The sequence below is a fragment of the Heteronotia binoei genome, chromosome 2 (genome assembly GCF_032191835.1).
Source record: "Heteronotia binoei isolate CCM8104 ecotype False Entrance Well chromosome 2, APGP_CSIRO_Hbin_v1, whole genome shotgun sequence".
Lineage (NCBI taxonomy): Eukaryota > Metazoa > Chordata > Lepidosauria > Squamata > Gekkonidae > Heteronotia > Heteronotia binoei.
In genome coordinates, this window is record NC_083224.1 from 7,093,472 (window position 1) to 7,113,906 (window position 20,435).

At 51.6% G+C, this 20,435-nt stretch overlaps 1 protein-coding gene across 1 annotated transcript in view; it reads left to right on the plus strand.

Moving 5' to 3' along the window:
• NOL4L (nucleolar protein 4 like) overlaps window positions 1-20,435 on the plus strand; it is a 245,452-nt gene that overhangs the window by 171,211 nt on the left and 53,806 nt on the right. Inside the window, exon 5 of the mRNA XM_060230527.1 lies at window positions 7,110-7,251. Coding sequence (XP_060086510.1) covers window positions 7,110-7,251 — 142 coding nt within the window. The remainder of the gene's footprint in view (window positions 1-7,109; window positions 7,252-20,435) is intronic.

Consider the following 20,435-nt stretch of genomic DNA (forward strand, 5'->3'; position numbering starts at 1 on the left):
GGACTGGATGGGCCACTGGCCTGATCCAACAGGGCTTCTCTTATGTTCTTATGTTCTCGTGGGATTCCTGTGGTCGTGTAAGTTGTAGGAACTGGAAAGAGCATAAATATATGTGCATAAGTATCGACAATCATTGATGGTAACAGTTTAATTGGAATTTAATAGCATTTTAATGAAGGGATTTAATGAGGAACATGCGTTTTCTAACTGTATTGTAGCTGATGTGCTCATGGGGTATTCCCCTTACATCTGGGGTGGCGGTTCCCAAATCTTTGTCTGGGGGGTGGGCTCCTGATTATAGGAGAAGATGATTTTGGATTTATATCCCTCCCTATACTCTGAATCTCAGAGTCTCAAAGCGGTCACAATCTCCTCTACCTTCCCCACCCCCACAACAAACACCCTGTGAGGTAGGTGAGGCTGAGAGGGCTCTCACAGCAGCTGCCCTTTCAAGGACAGCGTCTATGAGGAGGATGAGTTTGATTTCAGAATGTATTGTATGCGGGCTGTCTTGCAGTGTTGACTAAGTTAAGGGCAATGTTCCCTCTAAGCTGAGTTAGTGTGAGCTAGCTCACAGGGGGGGGGGTTTAGCCGCCGGCTCACACGTTTTGCCTTAGCTCAGGAAAAACCAGAGCAAACTGATGTATGCAGTAGCTCATAGCTTCTTGGAGGCTTTAATGTTAGTAGCTGACGCTGTAGAATTTTTGCTCACCAGACTCCGTAGCTTAGAGCAGGGATGTCAAACTCATTTGTTACGAGGGCCGGATCTGACATAAATGAGACTATGTTGGCCTGGGCCATGTCGGGCTGGGCCATGTGTGTACGTATTTAAGATTAGGTAGCAGAAATATAAACTTTGTAAAGGACACGAGCACAATTTAAAAAAAACCCCTTACAATATGCTTAAAACATTTGCTAAGACTTGATCTTAAAGGTACTTTCTTTGTATTTCTCCCATGGGATTCAGCGAACTGGGCAAACGAAACTCTGGCTCTTTCCTTCCTTCCGCAGGGGAACAGGAGGGGGAGGAGCCTCAGCCAATAGAAGAAAGAGAGGCTTGGCTCAGTAGCTCCGCTGTGTGATTTAGAGAGCCTGTAGCTCTGCTGTGTGATTGAGCAAGCCTTGCAAAGCAAGCTGTTACGCAGAAGGAAGCAAGAGAGAGGGAGAAGGAAGCAGATCGCAGCCAGTTGCTTGGGGGCCTGATAGGAGCCCTCCGGGGGCCTGATTTGGCCCCCAGGCTGCATGTTTGACACCCCTGGCTTAGAAGGAGTATTGGCTCAGGGCATCATTATTGTCTCTCCTGAACATACAGCTGTAACTTTTGGTGGTCTGAGATGTGTTCTCTAAGGCAGAGGGGCGAGGATCGGCCTCCTTTCCCACCTTTTGCCACTTCCTCCTGAGTAGGGGGTTGCACTCCCTTCATCTCTACCCCAAGGCCTTCTTCTTGGAGGCTCTATGTAGAGAAGGGGGCTGTTGGTGATGCCAGCCTCCAGGTGGGGTCTGGAAATCTCCCGGAATTGCAACTGGAGACCAGCGATCAGTACCAGTTGGAGAAAGTGGATGATTTGAAGGGTGGGCTTTATGGCACTGTACCATGCTGAGGTCCCTCCCCTCCCCAAATCCCAATTTGGTGTAGTGGTCAAGTGCGCGGACTCTTATCTGGGAGAGCCAGGTTCGAATCTCTACTCCTCCACATGCAGCTGCTGGGTGACCTTGGGCCATTGTTCTCGCTGAGCTGTTCCTCTTAAGAGCAGCTTCTGTCAGAGGTCTCTCAGCCCCACCCACCTCAGAGGGTGTCTGTTGTGGGCAGGGAAGGTAAAGGAGATTGTAAGCCACTTGGAGATTCTGAGGTTCGAAATGGAGGGTGGGATATAAATCCAATTTCTTCTTCTCCTCCTTGTTCCTCTTCTTCTTCTCCTCCTCCTCTTTCTTCCTCTTCTTCTTCTCCTTCTCCTTCTCCTCATAAGAACATAAGAGAAGCCATGTTGGATCAGGCCAATGGCCCATCCAGTCCAACACTCTGTGTCACACTGTGGCCAAAAATTTTCAGAACTCTTGGATGTATGCCATCCGGAACTGGTGACTTATTAGTTTTTAATTCGTCTATCAGTTGTAGGACCTTCTCTCTTGTCACCTCAATCTGACTCAGGTCTTTCAACATCCCTTCCAAAATAAGTGGTTCTGGGGCGGGCAAAAAGTTCTCATCTTCCACAGTGAAGACGGAGGCAAAAAATGCATTCAGCTTCTCAGCCATTTCCCTATCCTCCTTCTGTAATCTTTTAACCCTTTGGTCATCCAAGGGCTCCACTGCCTCCATGGCTGGTTTCCTGCTTCTAATATATTTGAAGAAATTTTTATTGTTGGTCTTTATGCTTTTTGCAATATGCTCCTCATAGTCCCTTTTTGCCTGCCTGATTTGCCACATCCTGTGTTCCCTTTTATTAATCTCATTTCGACTAGCTTTCCACCACTTAAAGGAGTCCTTCTTACCTTTTACAGCTTCCATTACTCTGTTGGTTAACCATGCAGGCCTTTTCTTATACTTGTTTGTGCCTTTCCTAACTTGTGGTATATATTTTATCTGAGCTTCTAGGATTGTAGTTTTAAATAGCCTCCTTCTCCTCCTTCTTCCTCTTCTTCTTCTTTTTCTCCTTCTCCTCCTTCCTTCTTTCCTCCTCCTTCTCCTCTCCTTCTTCCTCTTCTTCTCCTTCTCCTCCTTCTTCCTCTTCTCCTCTTCCATCTCCTCCTCCTCCTTCCTCTTCTTCTCCTCCTTTTTCCTCTTCTCTATCTCCTCCTTCCTCTTCCTCGTCTTCTCCTCCTCCTCCATCTCCTCCTTCTCATTCTTCCTCTTCTTCTTCTCCTTCTCTTCCTTCTTCCTCTTCTTCTTCTCCTTCTCCTCCTTCTTCCTCTTCTTCTCCTTCTCCCTCTTCTTCTTCTCCTTCTCTTTCTCCTCCTTCCTCTTTTTCTTTTTCTTCTTCTTCTCCTTCTCCTCCTCCTCCTTCCTCTTCTTCTCCTTCTCCATCTCCTCCATCCATCTCCTCCTCCTTCTCTTTCTTCCTCTTCTTCTTCTTCTCCTTCTCCTCCTTCTCTTCCTTCTTCTTCTTCTCCACCTCCAAATCCCCACGAATTTCCCAACTGAGATTTGGCAACCCTGACGGCCGGATTGAGCTGTGCTATTTTTTATTTTTTTTTAAATTGAGCTGTGTAATTTTTTTTAAAAAAATTTGCCAGTTATTCGGTGCTACTCTCTGAGCAACTGATGCAGCGGGGAAGCAGAATACCTTTGCTTCTTTTAAAATAGAAGCCGTTTGTCTTGCATTAATAACACCGCCGCCCTTAATGTGCAGAATAATAACGATGTCACGGTAGATGCCTTTAAGATGCACGGAGAGGGGATTTTTTTTTCCTTATAAAAGAAATCTGGATGTGGCCAAGAATGGCCTCTTTACCTTGCTGAGGATTGGACCCGCCCTCAAACTGGACTGTTAAATACTCCTTTCCCCCCCGCCCCCCCAATTGCATTGTCTACTCACTGTTTGCTTTGCCTGTATCTCCTCTGTTGTTAACCAAATGTCAAAACTTTGTCTCTGATCTGTCTCGGCTATTGTTGCCAATCCCCAGCTGGGGGCAGGGGATCCCATGCTTTGGAGGCCTCCCCCTCCCCCCCCCCCGCTTCAGGGTCATCAGAAAGCAGGGGGGAGGGAGGGAAATGTCTGCTGGGCACTCCGTTATACCCTATGGAGATCGATTCCCATTGGGTATAATGGAGAATTGACCCACAGGTATCTGGGGCTCTGGAGGGCTGCGTTTTCTTTGAGGTAGAGGTGCCAGTAGAACAAAACAGGAGTCAATCGCACCTTTAAGACCAGCTTAGTTTTAAGAGCCCCGTGGCGCAGAGTGGTAAAGCTGCAGCGCCGCGGTCCTAAGCTCTGCTCGCGACCTGAGTGCGATCCCCGGCGGAAGCTGGGTTTTCAGGTCGAAGGCTCGAGGTTGACTCAGCTTTCCGTCCTTCCGAGGTCGGTGAAAGGAATCCCCAGCTTGCTGGGGGGGAAAGCGTAGACGACTGGGGAAGGCAAGGGCAAACCACCCCGTCAAAAGTCTGCCGTGAAAACGTGAAAGCAACGTCAGCCCAGAGTCGGAAACGACTGGTGCTTGCACAGGGGACCTTTCCTTTCCTACTTTTATTTAGAGTGAAAGCCGACATTCTAAATAAAACCGAGTTGGTCTTAAAGGTGCAATTGACTCCTATTCTGTAACATACATAGAGTTTTCCATTATATTACATGTTAAAAGGTAAGTTAGTTGGATGGGAAGACTTCTGAGAAAGTAATGCCCTCTTTTTTGACCAGGCTTATATAATAGAGTAATTGACAGTCATTCTTACATTTTGACATATTACTGTTTTATTGCTTTCTCATGCTCACGCCACCCCGATCAAAGGTTTGCTCAGTTTGTTATTTTTACTATTCTGACATTGGATCTTAAATTTGTGCCACTTTGCGTTCTAAACCACTGCCTCCCAGCTGTATGCACAATGCAGGAAACCCACAAACACCTCCCCCTAAATTCACAGGATCTTCAGTGCTGTCAGATGGCCATCTAGCCTCTGTTTAAAAGCCTCCAAGGAAGGAGAGCCCATCCCCTCCCATAGAGTTGGAAGGCACCTCCAGGGTCATCTAGTCCAACCCCCTGCACAATGCAGGAAACTCACAAACACCTCCCCCTAAATTCACAGGATCTTCAGTGCTGTCAGATGGCTATCCAGCCTCTGTTGAAAAACCTCCAAGGAAGGAGAGCCCCCCCCCCCCGAGGAAGCCTGTTCCACTGAGGAACTGCTCTAACCGTCAGGAAGTTCTTCCTAATGTTGAGCCGGAAACTCTTTTGGTTTAATTTCAACCCATTGCTTCTGGTCCTGCCTTCCGGGGCCACAGAAAACAATTCCACACACCCCAAGAGGGGGTGGAGAGGAAAAGTTGCCAGCACGATTATCGTCAAGCAAAGGTTTGGTGGAACATCTCTGCCTTACAGGGCCTGCGGAACTGTAAAAGATCCCGCAGAGCCCTGACGTCTCCTGGCATAACCAGAGCCTTGAATTAACTCTGAACCTTGCTTGCCCAGTTCCTCAAACAGGAAAACTCCCAGCAGGAAAGAGCATCGCTCTACGAAAGGCCGGAGCCTCTGCTCGGTAAGCAGAAGGTCCCAGGTTCAATCCCTGGCATCTCTAACTAAAAAGGGTCCAGGCAAGTAGGCGTGAAAAACCTCAGCTTGAGACCCTGGAGAGCAGGGGAGGGACGGTGGCTCAGTGGTAGAGCATCTGCTTGGTAAGCAGAAGGCGCCAGGTTCAATCCCCGGCATCTCCAACTAAAAAGGGTCCAGGCAAGTAGGCATGAAAAACCTCCGCTTGAGACCCTGGAGAGCAGGGGAGGGACGGTGGCTCAGGGGTAGAGCATCTGCTTGGTAAGCAGAAGGCGCCAGGTTCAATCCCCGGCATCTCCAACTAAAAAGGGTCCAGGCAAGTAGGCGTGAAAAACCTCAGCTTGAGACCCTGGAGAGCAGGGGAGGGACGGTGGCTCAGGGGTAGAGCATCTGCTTGGTAAGCAGAAGGCGCCAGGTTCAATCCCCGGCATCTCCAACTAAAAAGGATCCAGGCAAGTAGGCACGGAAAACCTCAGCTGAGCAGACAATATTGACTTTGATGGACCGAGGGTCTGATTCAGTACAGGGCAGCTTCATATGTAGGGAAGGAGGGCGGCTCCGTGGTAGAGCATCTGCTTGGTAAGCTGAAGGTCCCAGGTTCAATCCCCGGCCCTGAACCGCCTTGGTGGGGAGGGCGGGATATAAATCGAATGAAATGAAATGAAATCTCCAACTCAAAAGGGTCCAGTCAAATAGGTGTGGAGAACCTCAGCTTGAGACCCTGGAGAGCAGGGGAGAGATGGTGGCTCAGTGGTAGAGCATCTGCTTGGGAAGCAGGTCCCAGGTTCAATCCCTGGCATCTCCAAAAAAGGGTCCAGGCAAAGAGGCGTGAAAAACCTCAGCTTGAGACCCTGGAGAGCCGCTGCCAGTCTGAGGAGACAAGACTGACTTTGTTGAACCAGGGGGGTCTGATTCAGTATAGGGCAGCTTCATATTTTCATATGATTTGGAGGGAGTGGACTGTTTGGGACAGTGATGTTCTGTCTTCTTGGTGCTTGGGGGGGGGGCAGCAGTGGGAGGGCTTCTAGTGTCCTGGCCCCACTGATGGACCTCCTGATGGCACCTGGGGTTTTTTGGCCACTGTGCGACGCAGAGGGTTGGACTGGATGGGCCACTGGCCTGATCCAACAGGGCTTCTCTTATGTGACACAGAGTGTTGGACTGGATGGGCCATTGGCCTGATCCAACAGGGCTTCTCTTATGTGACACAGAGTGTTGGACTGGATGGGCCACTGGCCTGATCCAGCAGGGCTTCTCTTATGTTCTTATGTGACACAGAGTGTTGGACTGGAGGGGCCACTGGCCTGATCCAGCAGGGCTTCTCTTATGTTCTTATGTGACACAGAGTGTTGGACTGGATGGGCCACTGGCCTGATCCAGCAGGGCTTCTCTTATGTTCTTATGTGACACAGAGTGTTGGACTGGAGGGGCCACTGGCCTGATCCAACAGGGCTTCTCTTATGTTCTTATGTGACACAGAGTGTTGGACTGGATGGGCCACTGGCCTGATCCAGCAGGGCTTCTCTTATGTTCTTATGTGACACAGAGTGTTGGACTGGAGGGGCCACTGGCCTGATCCAACAGGGCTTCTCTTATGTTCTTATGTGACACAGAGTGTTGGACTGGAGGGGCCATTGGCCTGATCCAACAGGGCTTCTCTGATGTTCTTATAGATGGAACTCTCTGTCTGGGGCAGTGATGCTCTGTACTCTTGGTGCTTGGGGGGGGGGGCTAAGTGGGAGGGCTTCCAGTGTTCTAGCCCCACTGGTGGACCTCCTGATGGCACCTGGTGTTTTTGGCCACTGTGTGACACAGAGTGTTGAACTGGATGGGCCATTGGGCTTCCTAACACCACCCCACCCAGCCTTTCGTTGACCTGCCGCCGTCAACCCTTTTTGTTGCTTGCCTCCTAGGATGAGACGTCTGTGAGCAGCGAGGACTTTGACATGAACGACTCCACATGGATGTCAACTGACCAGCACCTCAACTCCAGCTTGAGCCCCAGCCAGGAGGAAGGGATGCGGAGCCCCCAGAATCTCCACAGCCAAGAGGATGGTGAGCGGTCCCCCCCCTCACACCCGGACCCCTTCAGGACTCCATCCCCTGCCAAACGCAAGCAGCTGCCCGTTTGACCGGGAGCCCCTTCTCACGCGTGGGAGAGAGCCAGTTTGGTGTGGTGGTGAAGTGCGCGGACTCTTACCTGGAAGAATCGAGTTTGATTCCCCACTCCTCCACTTGCACCTGCTGGAATGGCCTTGGGTCAGCCAGAGCTCTGGCAGAGGTTGTCCTCGAAAGGGCAGCTGCCGTGAGAGCCCTCTCAGCCCCACCCACCTCACAGGGTGTCTGTTGTGTGGGGGGAGAAGATAGAGGAGATTGTGAGCTGCTCTGTGTCTCAGATTCAGAGATGGGCAGGATATAAGTCTGCAGTCTTCTTCAGAGCTCTCTCAGCCCCACGCACCTCACAGGGTGTCTGTTGTGGGGCGGGGAGGAGATATAGGAGATTGTAAGTCTCTCTGAGTCTCCAATTCAGAGAGAAGAGCAGGGTATAAATCTGCAGTCTTCTTCTTCATGTTAGCAGGTTCCCACTTGTGCTACTTTTAACAGAGGGGGCAGGAATTAGAATTTACGATCTCTCCCGTGCCCCCATCATGCTTCCACTTTACAGCTTCATTCCTGGCTTAGTGGCTTCATATGGATAAGCTTATGGAGCAGAGGTCCATCAGTGGCTATTAGCCACAGTGTATTGTTGGAACTCTCTGTCTGGGGCAGTGATGCTCTGTAGTCTTGGTGCTTGGGGGGGCAACAGTGGGAGGGCTTCTAGTGTCCTGGCCCCACTGATGGACCTCCTGATGACACCTGTGTTTTTTTTGGCCACTGTGTGACACAGAGCGCTGGACTGGATGGGCCATTGGCCTGATCCAACATGGCTTCTCTTATGTTCTTATGTGACACAGAGCGTTGGACTGGATGGGCCATTGGCCTGATCCAACACGGCTTCTGTTATGTGACACAGAGTGTTGGACTGGATGGGCCAGTGGCCTGATCCAACAGGGCTTCTGTTATGTTCTTACGTCACACAGAGTGTTGGACTGGAGGGGTCATTGGCCTGATCCAACATGGCTTCTCTTATGTTCTTATATGACACAGAGCGTTGGACTGGATGGGCCATTGGCTTGATCCAACATGGCTTCTCTTATGTTCTTATGTGACACAGAGTGTTGGACTGGAGGGGCCATTGGCCTGATCCAACATGGCTTCTCTTATGTTCTTATGTGACACAGAGCGTTGGACTGGATGGGCCATTGGCCTGATCCAACACGGCTTCTGTTATGTGACACAGAGTGTTGGACTGGATGGGCCAGTGGCCTGATCCAACAGGGCTTCTGTTATGTTCTCACGTGACACAGAGTGTTGGACTGGAGGGGTCATTGGCCTGATCCAACATGGTTTCTCTTACATTCTTATGTCTGGGGCAGTGATGCTCTGTATTCTTGGTGCTTGGGAGGAACAACAGTGGGAGGGCTTCACGGGGAGGAGCTGTGGCTCATTGGGACGGCATCCTCTTGGCCCGCAGAAGGTCCCAGGTTCAATCCCCGGCATCTCCAGGTAAAAGGATCGGGCAGCGGGTGGCGTGATAGAGCGGCCGCCGGTCCGAGTAGACGACACTGACCTTGTTGAACCGGTGGTTTGATTCAGCGTAAAGCAGCTGTGTGTGTTTCACGCGTCTCCAGTGGATGGATAGATCCTGGTGGGCAGCCGGGTTTGGGTCCGAAGCGGCAGAACAACGCAGGAGTCAAGCCCCACCTTTAAGACCAACGAAGTTTTATTCAGGACATCAGCTTTCCTGTTTGGCGTTTGTTAGCTTATGTTAACTGGGCTGAAACAACAACAATTAAGTTGGAATAGCAGATTGATGTCCATGCGCTAAACCCATTAAGTATCCTGGGTGTGAATTGCAATAAATGAGAGTCCGTTGTAATGCTAAAGATAACGGTAGTCCCCTGTGCAAGCACGAGTCCGACTCTGGGGTAACATTTCGTCACGACGTTTTCACAGCAGACCTTTCACGGGGTGCTTTGCCATTGCCTTCCCCAGTCATCTACGCTTTCCCCCCAGCAAGCTGGGGACTCATTTGACCGACCTCGGAAGGAGGGGCACTGAAAATGTCAAGACGGTGTGCGTTTGCAATAAAAAAAGGCCAACGCCGTGCTGGGAATTATTAGGAAGGGAATTGAAAACAAATCAGCCAGTATCATAATGCCCCTGTATAAATCGACGGTGCGGTCTCATTTGGAGTACTGTGTGCAGTTCTGGTCACCGCACCTCAAAAAGGATATTATAGCATTGGAGAAAGTCCAGAAAAGGGCAACTAGAATGATTAAAGGTTTGGAACACTTTCCCTATGAAGAAAGGTTGAAACGCTTGGGACTCTTTAGCTTGGAGAAACGTCGACTGTGGGGTGACGATAGATGTTTACAAGATTATGCATGGGATGGAGAAAGTAGAGAAAGAAGTACTTTTCTCCCTTTCTTACAATACAAGAACTTGTGGGCATTCGATGAAATTGCTAAGCAGACAGGTTAAAACGGATAAAAGGAAGTACTTCTTCACCCAAAGGGTGATTAACTTGTGGAATTTACTGCCACAGGAGGTGGTGGCGGCCACAAGCATGGCCACCTTCAAGAGGGGTTTAGATAAAAATATGGAGCAGAGGTCCATCTGTGGCTATTAGCCACAGTGTGTGTGTGTGTATATATATATATAAAAATTTTGGCCACTGTGTGACACAGAGTGTTGGACTGGATGGGCCATTGGCCTGATCCAACATGGCTTCTCTTATGTTCTTACATTCTTATGATGAAAGGCTGAGTCAACCACGAGCCAACTACCTGAAAACCCAGCTTCCGCCGGGGATCGAACTCAGGTCGTGAGCAGAGCTTAGGACTGCAGTACTGCAGCTTTAACACTCTGCACCACGGGGTCCCTTAAAGGAAAGGTCCCCTGTGCAAGCACCAGTCGTTTCCGACTCTGGGGTGACGTTGCTTTCACAACGTTTTCACGGCAAACCTTTTTACGGGGTGGTATGCCCTTGCCTTCCCCAGTCCTCTACGCTTCCCCCTCAGGAAGCTGGAGACTCATTTTACCGACCTCGGAAGGTTGGAAGACTGAGTCAACCTCGAGCCGGCTACCTGAACCAGCTTCCGCCGGGATCGAACTCAGGTCATGAGCAGAGAGCTCAGAATGCAATACTTGCAGCTTTACCTCTCTGCGCCACGGGGTAATTTTAGCTCTGGGTTAAAATGAGGGCATAGATTTCGTTCTGCCTCTGTAATTTCCAGCCCCCCGACTTGTGACTCTTTTAATCTGCTAAAAAACATTCCATGACTCTGCATACGAACTCACTGCCCGCTTTCCCTATATTTAGGACTGCTCGCCATTCTATCCTTTTGTCTGATGAAGTGTGCTTCTAGGGCACGAAAGCGTACGTTCTGAATAAAGCTGTGGGTCTTAAAGGTGCGACTTGACTCTTGCTTTGTTCCTGCGGACGGAGTTTGCTGTCCAAGACAGAAAGGGAAACAGACCTGGGAAGGTACTCGAGGGGTACTTCAAAGAACAGGGGTTGCATTTCTCCAGAATCCCTCGCCTGTGTAAACGCCGGCACTGTGGGGGGCGCGAGGCTGATTTGTAGCGGTCGTATCTTAAACGAGGCTGTCAAACGAGAGCTTTCCCCCCGCTCTGGACGCTTGACGGTCGCAAGGGTTTTACAGATTCCGAAACGCATCGCGATCGTGGCTTGTTAGCGTTTCGAGAACGGCGCGCGGCGCGTCAGATCAAACATGCCGTTCAGCATCCGATTTAATTAGGAAAGGGGGGAAGGAGATTAGGTGGGGCAACCGAGTCTTTGTCTCCCATCGCATGTGGGATGTTGTGGGTGGGCTGCTTTCCGGACATCCTTCTTGCTTAATTGGACAGAAGGCCTTTCCAAACCGTGCCTGCATTTGCCGTCGCCATTCCAGGCAGGAAAGGAAAGGTCCCTCGTGCAAGCACCAGTCGTTTCCGACTCTGGGGTGGCGTTGCTTTCACAACGTTTTCACGGCAGACTTTTGACGGGGTGGTTTGCCACTGCCTTTCCCGATCCTCTACACTTTCCTCCCCAGCAAGCTGAGTCCTCATTTGACCGACCTCGGAAGGATGGAAGGCTGAGCCAGCTACCTGAACCAGCTTTCGCTGGGGTCGAACTCTGGTCGTGAGCAGAGCTTAGGACTGCAGGTTTAACACTCTGCATCACAGGGCTCTTAAGTAAAGGAAAGGAAAGGAAAGGTCCCCTGTGCAAGCACCAGTCGTTTCCGACTCTGGGGTGGCGTTGCTTTCACAACGTTTTCACGGCAGACTTTTGACAGGGTGGTTTGCCCTTGCCTTCCCCAGTCATCGACGCTTTCCCCCCAGCAAGCTGGGGACTCATTTGACAACCTCGGAAGGATGGAAGGCTGAGTCAACCTTGGGTCGGCTACCTAAACCAGCTTTCGCTGGGATCGAACTCAGGTCGTGAGCAGAGAGTTCAGACCGCAGTACTGCTGCTTTACCACTCTGCGCCACGGGGGCCTCAGTTAATTCCAGTTAACTCCAGGCAACAGTTAACGAAAGTCAGGCAGGATGTCTGAGATTTGTGATTCTCCCATGATTTTGAGCCAAACCTGGCAGGTTTCTGGGTTTTCCGAACGAAACGGCTGAACTGTAGGGAGGAGGCGACGGATCAAGATGTAAGCGGCTGAAAAGAGCAAGAGGCCGACGGTGCCTTAAAGGCTGGACACAATCTGTGGGAGGGCGTGAGCTTTTGGGAGTCGCTGCTCAGAGCGAGAGCCCGGTAGCACCTTAAAAGCTGAACAAAGTTTGTGGCAGGGTGTGACTCATGAAAAGCTCCTACTCCACCTCAGATTTTGTTAGCGTTTAAGGCAGGGGTGTCGAACGTGCAGTTTGGGGGCGAATCAGGCCCCCCCCCCCCCCCCCGAGGGCTCCTATCAGGCCCCCAAGCGACTGGCTGTCATCTGCTTCCTTCTCCCTCTCTCTTGCTTCCTTCTGCATCACCGTTTGCTTTGCAAGTCTGGCTCAATCGCACCGGAACTCCCTCTGTTTTCTCCCTAGTGGAGGAAGAGCTGGCTTTGCCAGACTCTCTCAATCGCACAGCAGAGCTACGGAGCCGAGCCTCTCTTCCTTCTGACTGCTTCCCCACCCCCAGCCCCCAGTCCCCTGGGGAAGGAAGGAAAGAGCCAGAGCTTCCTTTGCCCAGTTCCCTGGATCCCATGGGAGAAATACAAAGGAAGCACCTTCAAGGCCAATGAGTGCTGACGTTTTCAGCATGGTTTAAGTTTTTTTTAAATATGTTTTTATTTGTCTGTGTTCTTTATAAAATTTATATATCTGCTACCTGGCCTTAACTAGGTACACACGTGGCCCGGCCCACCAAGCTCTCTTTTTATGTCAGATCCGGCCCTCATAACAAATGAGTTCGACACCCCTGCTACCGGACTCTTGCTTTTTTGTACTGCAGGATGTGGAGTTGTCATCTGTCGGTTGGGTTTCTACCACTTTTGCGAAACTAACAAACGAGACGCGTCAGTTTGAGATTGGTTGCATGCAGTGAGATGAGGGCCAGTTTGGTGCGGTGGTTTTAAGCGCGCAGACTCTTTATCTGGGAGAACCGGGTTTGATTCCCCCACTCCTCTGCTTGCAGCTGCTGGAATGGCCTTGGGTCAGCCATAGCTATTGCAGAGTTGTCCTTCAAAGGGCAGCTTCTCTCAGAGCTCTCTCAGCCCCACCCACCTCACAGGTTGTCAGTTGTGGCAGAGGAAGGGAAAGGAGATTGTAGGCCACTCTGAGCCTCTGTCCTTCAAAGGGCAGCCTCTGGGAGAGCTCTCTCAGCCCCACTCACCTCACAGGGTTCCTGTTGTGGGGAAGGAAGGGAAAGGAGATTGTAGGCCACTCTGAGCCTCTGTCCTTGAAAGGGCAGCTTCTGGGAGAGCTCTCTCAGCCCCGCCCACCTCTCAGGGTGTCTGTTGTGGGGGAGGAAAGTGAAGGAGATTGTAGGCCGCTCTGAGACTCTGTCCTTGAAAGGGCAGCTTCTGGAAGAGCTCTCTCAGCCCCACCCACCTCACAGGTTGTCAGTTGTGGCGGAGGAAGGTGAAGGAGATTGTAGGCCGCTCTGAGACTCTGTCCTTGAAAGGGCAGCTTCTGGAAGAGCTCTCTCAGCCCCACCCACCTCACAGGGGGGAGATGGTTTAGGAGACGGTAAGCCGCTCTGAGGCTCTGATTCAGTCTGGTGTAGTGGTTGTGCATGGACTCTTATCTGGGACAACCAGGTTTGATTCCCCCCTCCTCCACTTGCACCTGCTGGAATAGCCTTGGGTCAGCCAGAGCTCTGGCAGAGGTTGTCCTTGAAAGGGCAGCTTCTGTCAAAGCTCTCGCAGCCCCACCCACTTCACAGGGTGTCTGTTGTGGGGGAGGAAGGGAAAGGAGATTGTGAGCCCGTCTGAGACTCTTCTTCTTTTATCTTCTTCATAGAATTGGATCCCCTGGTCCAATCCTCTTGAAACGTGGAGGGTAATTCAGGGAGAAGCATCGGATGCTATGCTGAAAATTTAGTGCCTCTGCCTCAAAATACAGCACGCCCCTCCCCGAGCCCCAAATACTCATGGATCAATTCATCCTTATGGGAAGGTCTCCATAGGGAATAATGGAGTGCCCAGCAGACATTTCCCTCCTCTCCTTCCCTGTGCTTTCTGATGACCATAAGGCGGGGGGGTGGGGCTCCAAACCGGGGGGCTCCCGTGGCCCCCACCTGGGGGACTGCACAACCCGCAAAGAGCGACGCCGTTAACGGAGCAGGGGAAATAGGTGAACAAACCTCCGCGTAAAGCAGCCTTCAAAAATACAAACTTTGATCTACGGACGTAAAAAACTATTTCAAATACCGAACGATGTCATTTCGTTGAAAAGTGCGTAAGCAACATCCACCCGTCACCCAAAGTCCTTGAAAGGGCAAATTGTTTTTCAGTCACACAGTCGAGCCCGACTCTTTGGGACCTCAGGGACCAAGTCACGCCAGGCCCTCCTGTCTTCCACCATCCTCCGAAGTCTGCTCAAATTTGTGTTTGTTACATCAGCCACGCTGTCCAGCCATCTCCTCTTTGGCCGTCCCCTTCTTCTTTTGCCTTCTCTCTTTCCCAGCATCAGGGTCTTCTCCAGGGAGTGCTCCCTTCTCATTGGGTGGCCAAAGGATGGGAGCTCAGCTTCAGCATCTGACCTTCCAGGGAACAGTCTGGGTTGATTTCCCTTAGGACTGACTGATCGGATCTTCTTGCAGTCCAAGGGACTCTCAAGAGTCTTCTCCAGCACCACAGCTCGAAATCATCTATTCTTCTGCACTCGGCCTTCCTTATGGTCCAGCTCTCACAGCCATACATTATTACTGGGAATACCATTGCTTTGACTATACAGGCTTTTGTTGGCAGGGTGATGTCTTTCCCAGCATCAGGGTCTTCTCCAGGGAGTGCTCCCTTCTCATTGGGTGGCCAAAGTATTGGAGCTTCAGCTTCAGCATCTGACCTTCCAGGGAACAGTCTGGGTTGATTCCCTTAGGACTGACTGATCGGATCTTCTTGCAGTCCAAGGGACTCTCAAGAGTCTTCTCCAGCACCACAGCTCGAAAGCATCTATTCTTCTGCGCTCGGCCTTCCTTATGGTCCAGCTCTCACAGCCATGCATGACTCCAGGGAATTCCATCGCTTTGACTAGACGGACTTTTGTTGGCAGGGTGATGTCTTTCCCAGCATCAGGGTCTTCTCCACAGAGTGCTCCCTTCTCATTGGGTGGCCAAAGTATTTGAGCTTCAGCATCTGAAGAGCCCCGTAGCGCAGCGTGTTAAAGCTGCAGTACTGCAGTCCTAAGCTCTGCTCACGGCCTGAGTTCGATCCCCTGCGGAAGCTGGGTTTTCAGGTAGCCGGCTCCAGGTTGACTCAGCCTTCCATCCTTCCGAGGTCGGTCAAAGGAGTCCCCAGCTTGCTGGGGGGAAAGTGTAAAAGACTGGGGAAGGCAAGGGCAAACCACCCCGTAAAAAGTCTGCCGTGAAAACGTGAAAGCAACGTCACCCCAGAGTCGGAAACGACTGGTGCTTGCACAGGGGACCTTTCCTTTCCTTTCCTATACTTAAGAGCCCTGTGATGCAGAGTGTTAAAGCTGCAGTACTGCAGTCCTAAGCTCTGCTCACGGCCTGAGTTCGATCCCCGGCGGAAGCTGGGTTTTCAGGTAGTTGGCTCGAGGCTGACTCAGCCTTCCATCCTTCCGAGGTTGGGTGAAATGAGTCCCCAGCTTGCTGGGGGGGGGGGAATGTAAAAGACTGGGGAAGGCAATGGCAAACCACCCCATCAAAAGCCTGTCGCGAAAAAGTCGTGAAAGCAACGTCACCCCCAGAGTCGGAAACAACTGGTGCTTGCACAGGGGACCTTTCCTTTTCCTCAGTGACTTTGGGTGAGGGGCGGGATGCGCCTTCTGCGCTTTTCAATGAAACGACAGTGTGTGCAGTATTTGAAATAATTTTTGCATGTGACTTAGTAAATCAAAAGTTTGTATTTTAGTGTTGTTGGGTTTTTTTTGAGGCTGGTTTACGTGGAGGTTTGCTAACCTATTTCCCCCGCCCCACCTGGCCATCTCAACACTGCCGGAGAGAAGTCTGTTGTTAAAGGGGAGGGGGGGGATGCAGGTAATTAAGCAAGGGTCAAAGGTGAGCCGTGGGTGGGATGCCGGCCGGGGAAAGGGAGGTGTTTGCCTTGAACTCGGTCGAACCTGTCGGCTTTGGAGAGCAAATAAGGCGGGCGGCGGTTTGAGGAGTATGGGTCAAAGTTCATCTCCATGGCATCTGGGCAGAGCCCGGCGGATTGACTCTTCGTCTGGTTTTCCCAGAGAGGCCTGAATCTTCCATTGTCCCCAGAGGCAGCTGGGGGGGCTGGGGGGGAGCCCAAGACAAAATGCCTGGGCCCAGGGAGTGCCGGGCGGGCAGCAGGAGGAAGAAAAACGCTGCTGTGCCTAAAACAAGAAAAGGCCTTTGTCCCCCTGCACCAGCTCCGCAGCCGGGTGCTAGGGCGGGGGGTGGGGGGGGAGGAGGGGAGGCTCTGCCCCGCCTGCCACGGCGCGCCCTGGGGCGGCTTGCCAAGCGCACCCTCCGCGCAAGGTGGGCCTTCGCGCCCCCTGCGCTTTGGGAGGGGAAGGCGGACAAGAGGTTTCTGAGCGCCGTGCCAGGCCGCCCGGGTTGTGCCCGCCCGGCTGGGCGTCGTTCGCTTCGCCTCCTCTGCTGACCTCCCTGTTGTAGAAACCGTTGCGGAGAGAGAGAACAGTGCCTCTCGGAGGTCGTCTCTTGTTTGCGATGCTGCTGGTTTGGTTAGGGTTGCCCCCCTCCAGGTGGGGCCTGGGGAGCTTCTGGAATTCCCACTTGTCTCCAGATGACAGAGGGCTGTTCCCGTGGAGAAGCTGGCGGCTTCACAGGGTGAACACAAAGTCATTATAAACCTCCCTCCCTTCCTACTTCCCCACCCACCTCCCCACCTAACTTCTTCCCTCCCTCGCTCCCTTCCTTCTTCCCACCCACTCCCACCTAACTTCTTCCCTCCCTCCCTCCTTCCTCCTCCCTCCCTCTCTTCCTTCTTCCCCATCCACCTCCCCACCTAACTTCTTCCCTCCCTCCCTTCCTTCTTCCCCACCTATCTCCCCACCTAACGTCTTTCCTTCCTTCTTCCCCACCCATCTCCCCACCTAACTTCTTCCCTCCCTCCCTTCCTTCTTCCCCACCCATCTCCCCACCTAACGTCTTTCCTTCCTTCTCCCCACCCACCTCCCACCTAACCTCTTTCCTTCTTCCTTCCTTCCTTCCTTCCTTCCTTCCTTCCTTCCTTCCTTCCTTCCTTCCTTCCTTCCTTCCTTCCTTCCTTCCTTCCTTCCTTCTTCCTTCCTTCCTTCCTTCCTTCCTTCCTTCCTTCCTTCCTTCCTTCCAACTGGAGAGCCAGTTTGGTGTAGTGGTTAAGTGTGTGGACTCTTATCTGGAAGAACCAGGTTTGATTCCCCACTCCTCCACTTGCACCTGCTAGCATGGCCTTGGGTCAGCCATAGCTCTGGCAGAGGTTGTCCTTGAAAGGGCAGCTGCTGTGAGAGCCCTCTCCAGCCCCACCCACCTCACAGGGTGTCTGTTGTGGGGGAGGAAGGGAAAGGAGATTGTGAGCCGCTCTTCGGATTGGAGGGCGGGATATAAATCCAATATCTTCATCTACCTCACAGGGTGTCTGTTGTGGGGGAGGAAGGTAAAGGAGATTGTGAGCCGCTCTGAGACTCTTCGGAGTGGAGAGCGGGATATAAATCCAATATCTTCATCTACCTCACAGGGTGTCTGTTGTGGGGGAGGAAGGTAAAGGAGATTGTGAGCCGCTCTGAGACTCTTCGGAGTGGAGGGCGGGATATAAATCCAATATCTTCTTCATCTCCTTCCTTCCTTCCTTCCTTCCTTCCTTCCTTCCTTCCTTCCTTCCTTCCTTCCTTCCTTCCTTCCTTCCTTCCTTCCTTCCTTCCTTCCTTCCTTCCTTCCTTCCTTCCTTCCTTCCTTCCTTCCTTCCTCCCTCCCTCCCTCCCTCCCTCCCTCCCTCTCTCCCTCCCTTCCTCCCTCCTCCCTCCCTTCCTGTCCAAGGTGGCTTACAATAATAATTTTTTTAAAAAAACACTCCCATTTCCACTTAAAACTGCAATGGGCTGCTGTGGCCAACACCTGTGATGTTGCTGAGATACGTATCCTTTCGGCAGGTAGCTGACTCGGCCTGTGGTGGGACGGCTGGAGTGGAATCCAACGCTCCCTTCGTCAGCTACAACAGATCTGACAGGGGGAGGTCTGACTATCGAGAACTTGTTGCTTTCTAAGGGGCGCCCAGACTCGAATCTAGATCTAGTGAGATACAAATCCTGCACGCCTGCTCAGCGTGGGGATGGGGGCGGGGTCTGAATTTGTGAATGACCCTGGACCGGAATCTAGCTGTAATAACACCCATGGTATCCTGAGAGCAGCATTGCAACTGCGTGTGAGCATTTTAATGATGCTCTCTGCCGCTAGGACATCTGCTAATGGAGATTTTGCCCGCTATTTCCAGCCTTAATTGCTAAAACAAATGCTGTCATCTCAGAGGGACCCAGGTAACAGAGAGACTGAGACATTGACTCTCCTGGGGGTCTCTGTCCTGATTTTTATTCTAGTTGGTCTCATCCCTGAGGGAAATAAAGGAAGGAGGCAAGAAATTGCTTGGAGAAGGAGGTAGGTTTTTCCCCCCCTAAGAACATCAAAAGAGCCCTGATGGATCAGACCAGTGAAGGTCCATCTAGTCCAGCCTCCTGTCTCACACAGGGGCCAGCCAGTTCCTCTGGAGGGACAACAACATAGAGGCCGAGGCCTTCATAAGAACATCAAAAGAGCCCTGATGGATCAGACCACTGAAGGTCCATCTAGTCCAGCCTCCTGTCTCACAAGTGCTGCTGGATGAGACTGGGGGGGTGGTTTGGGAGGGGGGTCTAGACCAGCATCTTCTTTCCAGACACCTCCCCCTCCCAAGCCAGGCAGCAAGGCATGCTGGGAACAGTCTATAGCCTGGAGAGGAGGCGGCTGAGAGGTGATAGGATCACCATCTTCAAGGACTTGAAGGGCTGTCCTATAGAGGATGGTGTGGAATTGTTTTCTGTGGCCCCGGAAGGCAGGACCAGAACCAATGGGTTGAAATTCAATCAAAAGAGTTTCCGACTCAACATTAGGAAGAACTTCCTGATCATTAGAGCGATTCCTCAGTGGAACAGGCTTCCTCCATGGGAGGTGGTGGGCTCTCCTTCCTTGGAAGTTTTTGAACAGAGGCTAGATGGCCATCTGACAGCGATGAAGATCCTGTGAATTTGGGGTAGGTGTTTGAGGGTTTCCTGCATTGTGTAGGGGGTTAGACTAGATCACCCTGGAGGTCCCTTCCAACTCTGTGATTCTATGAACTTCCTGACCGTTAGAGCGGTTCCTCAGTGGAACAGGCTTCCTCCTCGGGAGGTGGCGGGCTCTCCTTCCTTGGAGGTTTTTCAACAGAGGCTGGATGGCCATCTGACAGCAATGAGGATCCTGTGAATTTAGGGGGAGGGGTTTGTGAGTTTCCTGCATTGTGCAGGGGGCTGAACTAATTGAGAGGTGATATGATCACCATCTTCAAGTATTTGAAGGGCTGTCCTGTGGAAGATGGGGTGGAATTGTTTTCTGTGGCCCCGGAAGGTAGGTCCAGAACCAGTGGGTTGAAATTAAATCAAAATAGTTTCCGGCTCAACATTAGGAAGAGCTTCCTGACCGTTAGAGCGGTTTCCTCACTGGAACAGGCTTCCTCAGGAGGTGGTGGGCTTTCCTTCCTTGGAAGTTTTTCAACAGAGGCTAGATGGCCCTCTGACAGCAATGAAGATCCTGTGCATTTAGGGGGAGGTGTTTGTGAACTTCCTGCATTGTGCAGGGGTTTGGACTAGATGACCCTGGATCCTATTATTCTTCCTCCCCCACCCCCAACTCTCTGGCTTCTCTTTGTGTAGCTCCTCTATCCCTTTTGCGATAATCATTTAAAAGACAGTCTTGTATGCCTGGTGCAGGAAGCCCATTGGCGCTGTCTGTCTCTAGTATCTGGGAGACTTGGGTTCAAATCCCCGTGTGCCATGGAAGTTCACCGGGCAGCCTGGGGCCACTCACACAAACTGGGAGCCAATTTGGTGTAGAGGTTAAGTGCATGGACTCTTATCCAGGGGAGCGGGGTTTGATTCCCCACTCCTCTACATGCAGCTGCTGGTGTGACCTTGGGTCAGTCATAACTGTTCTGGAAAGAGCAATTTCTGTCAGAGCTCTCTCAGCCCCACCTACTTCACAGGGTGTTTGTTATAGGAAGGGAAAGGTGACGAAGATGGTGAGGGGTCTGGAGACCAAGTCCTATGAGGAAAGGTTGAAGGAGCTGGGGATGTTTAGCCTGGAGAGGAGGCAGTTGAGAGGTGATATGATCACCATCTTCAAGTATTTGAAGGGCTGTCATATAGAGGATGGGGTGGAATTGTTTTCTGTGGCCCCAGAAGGTAGGACCAGAACCAGTGGGTTGAAATTAAATCAAAAGAGTTTCCGACTCAACATTAGGAAGAACTTCCTGACCATTAGAGCG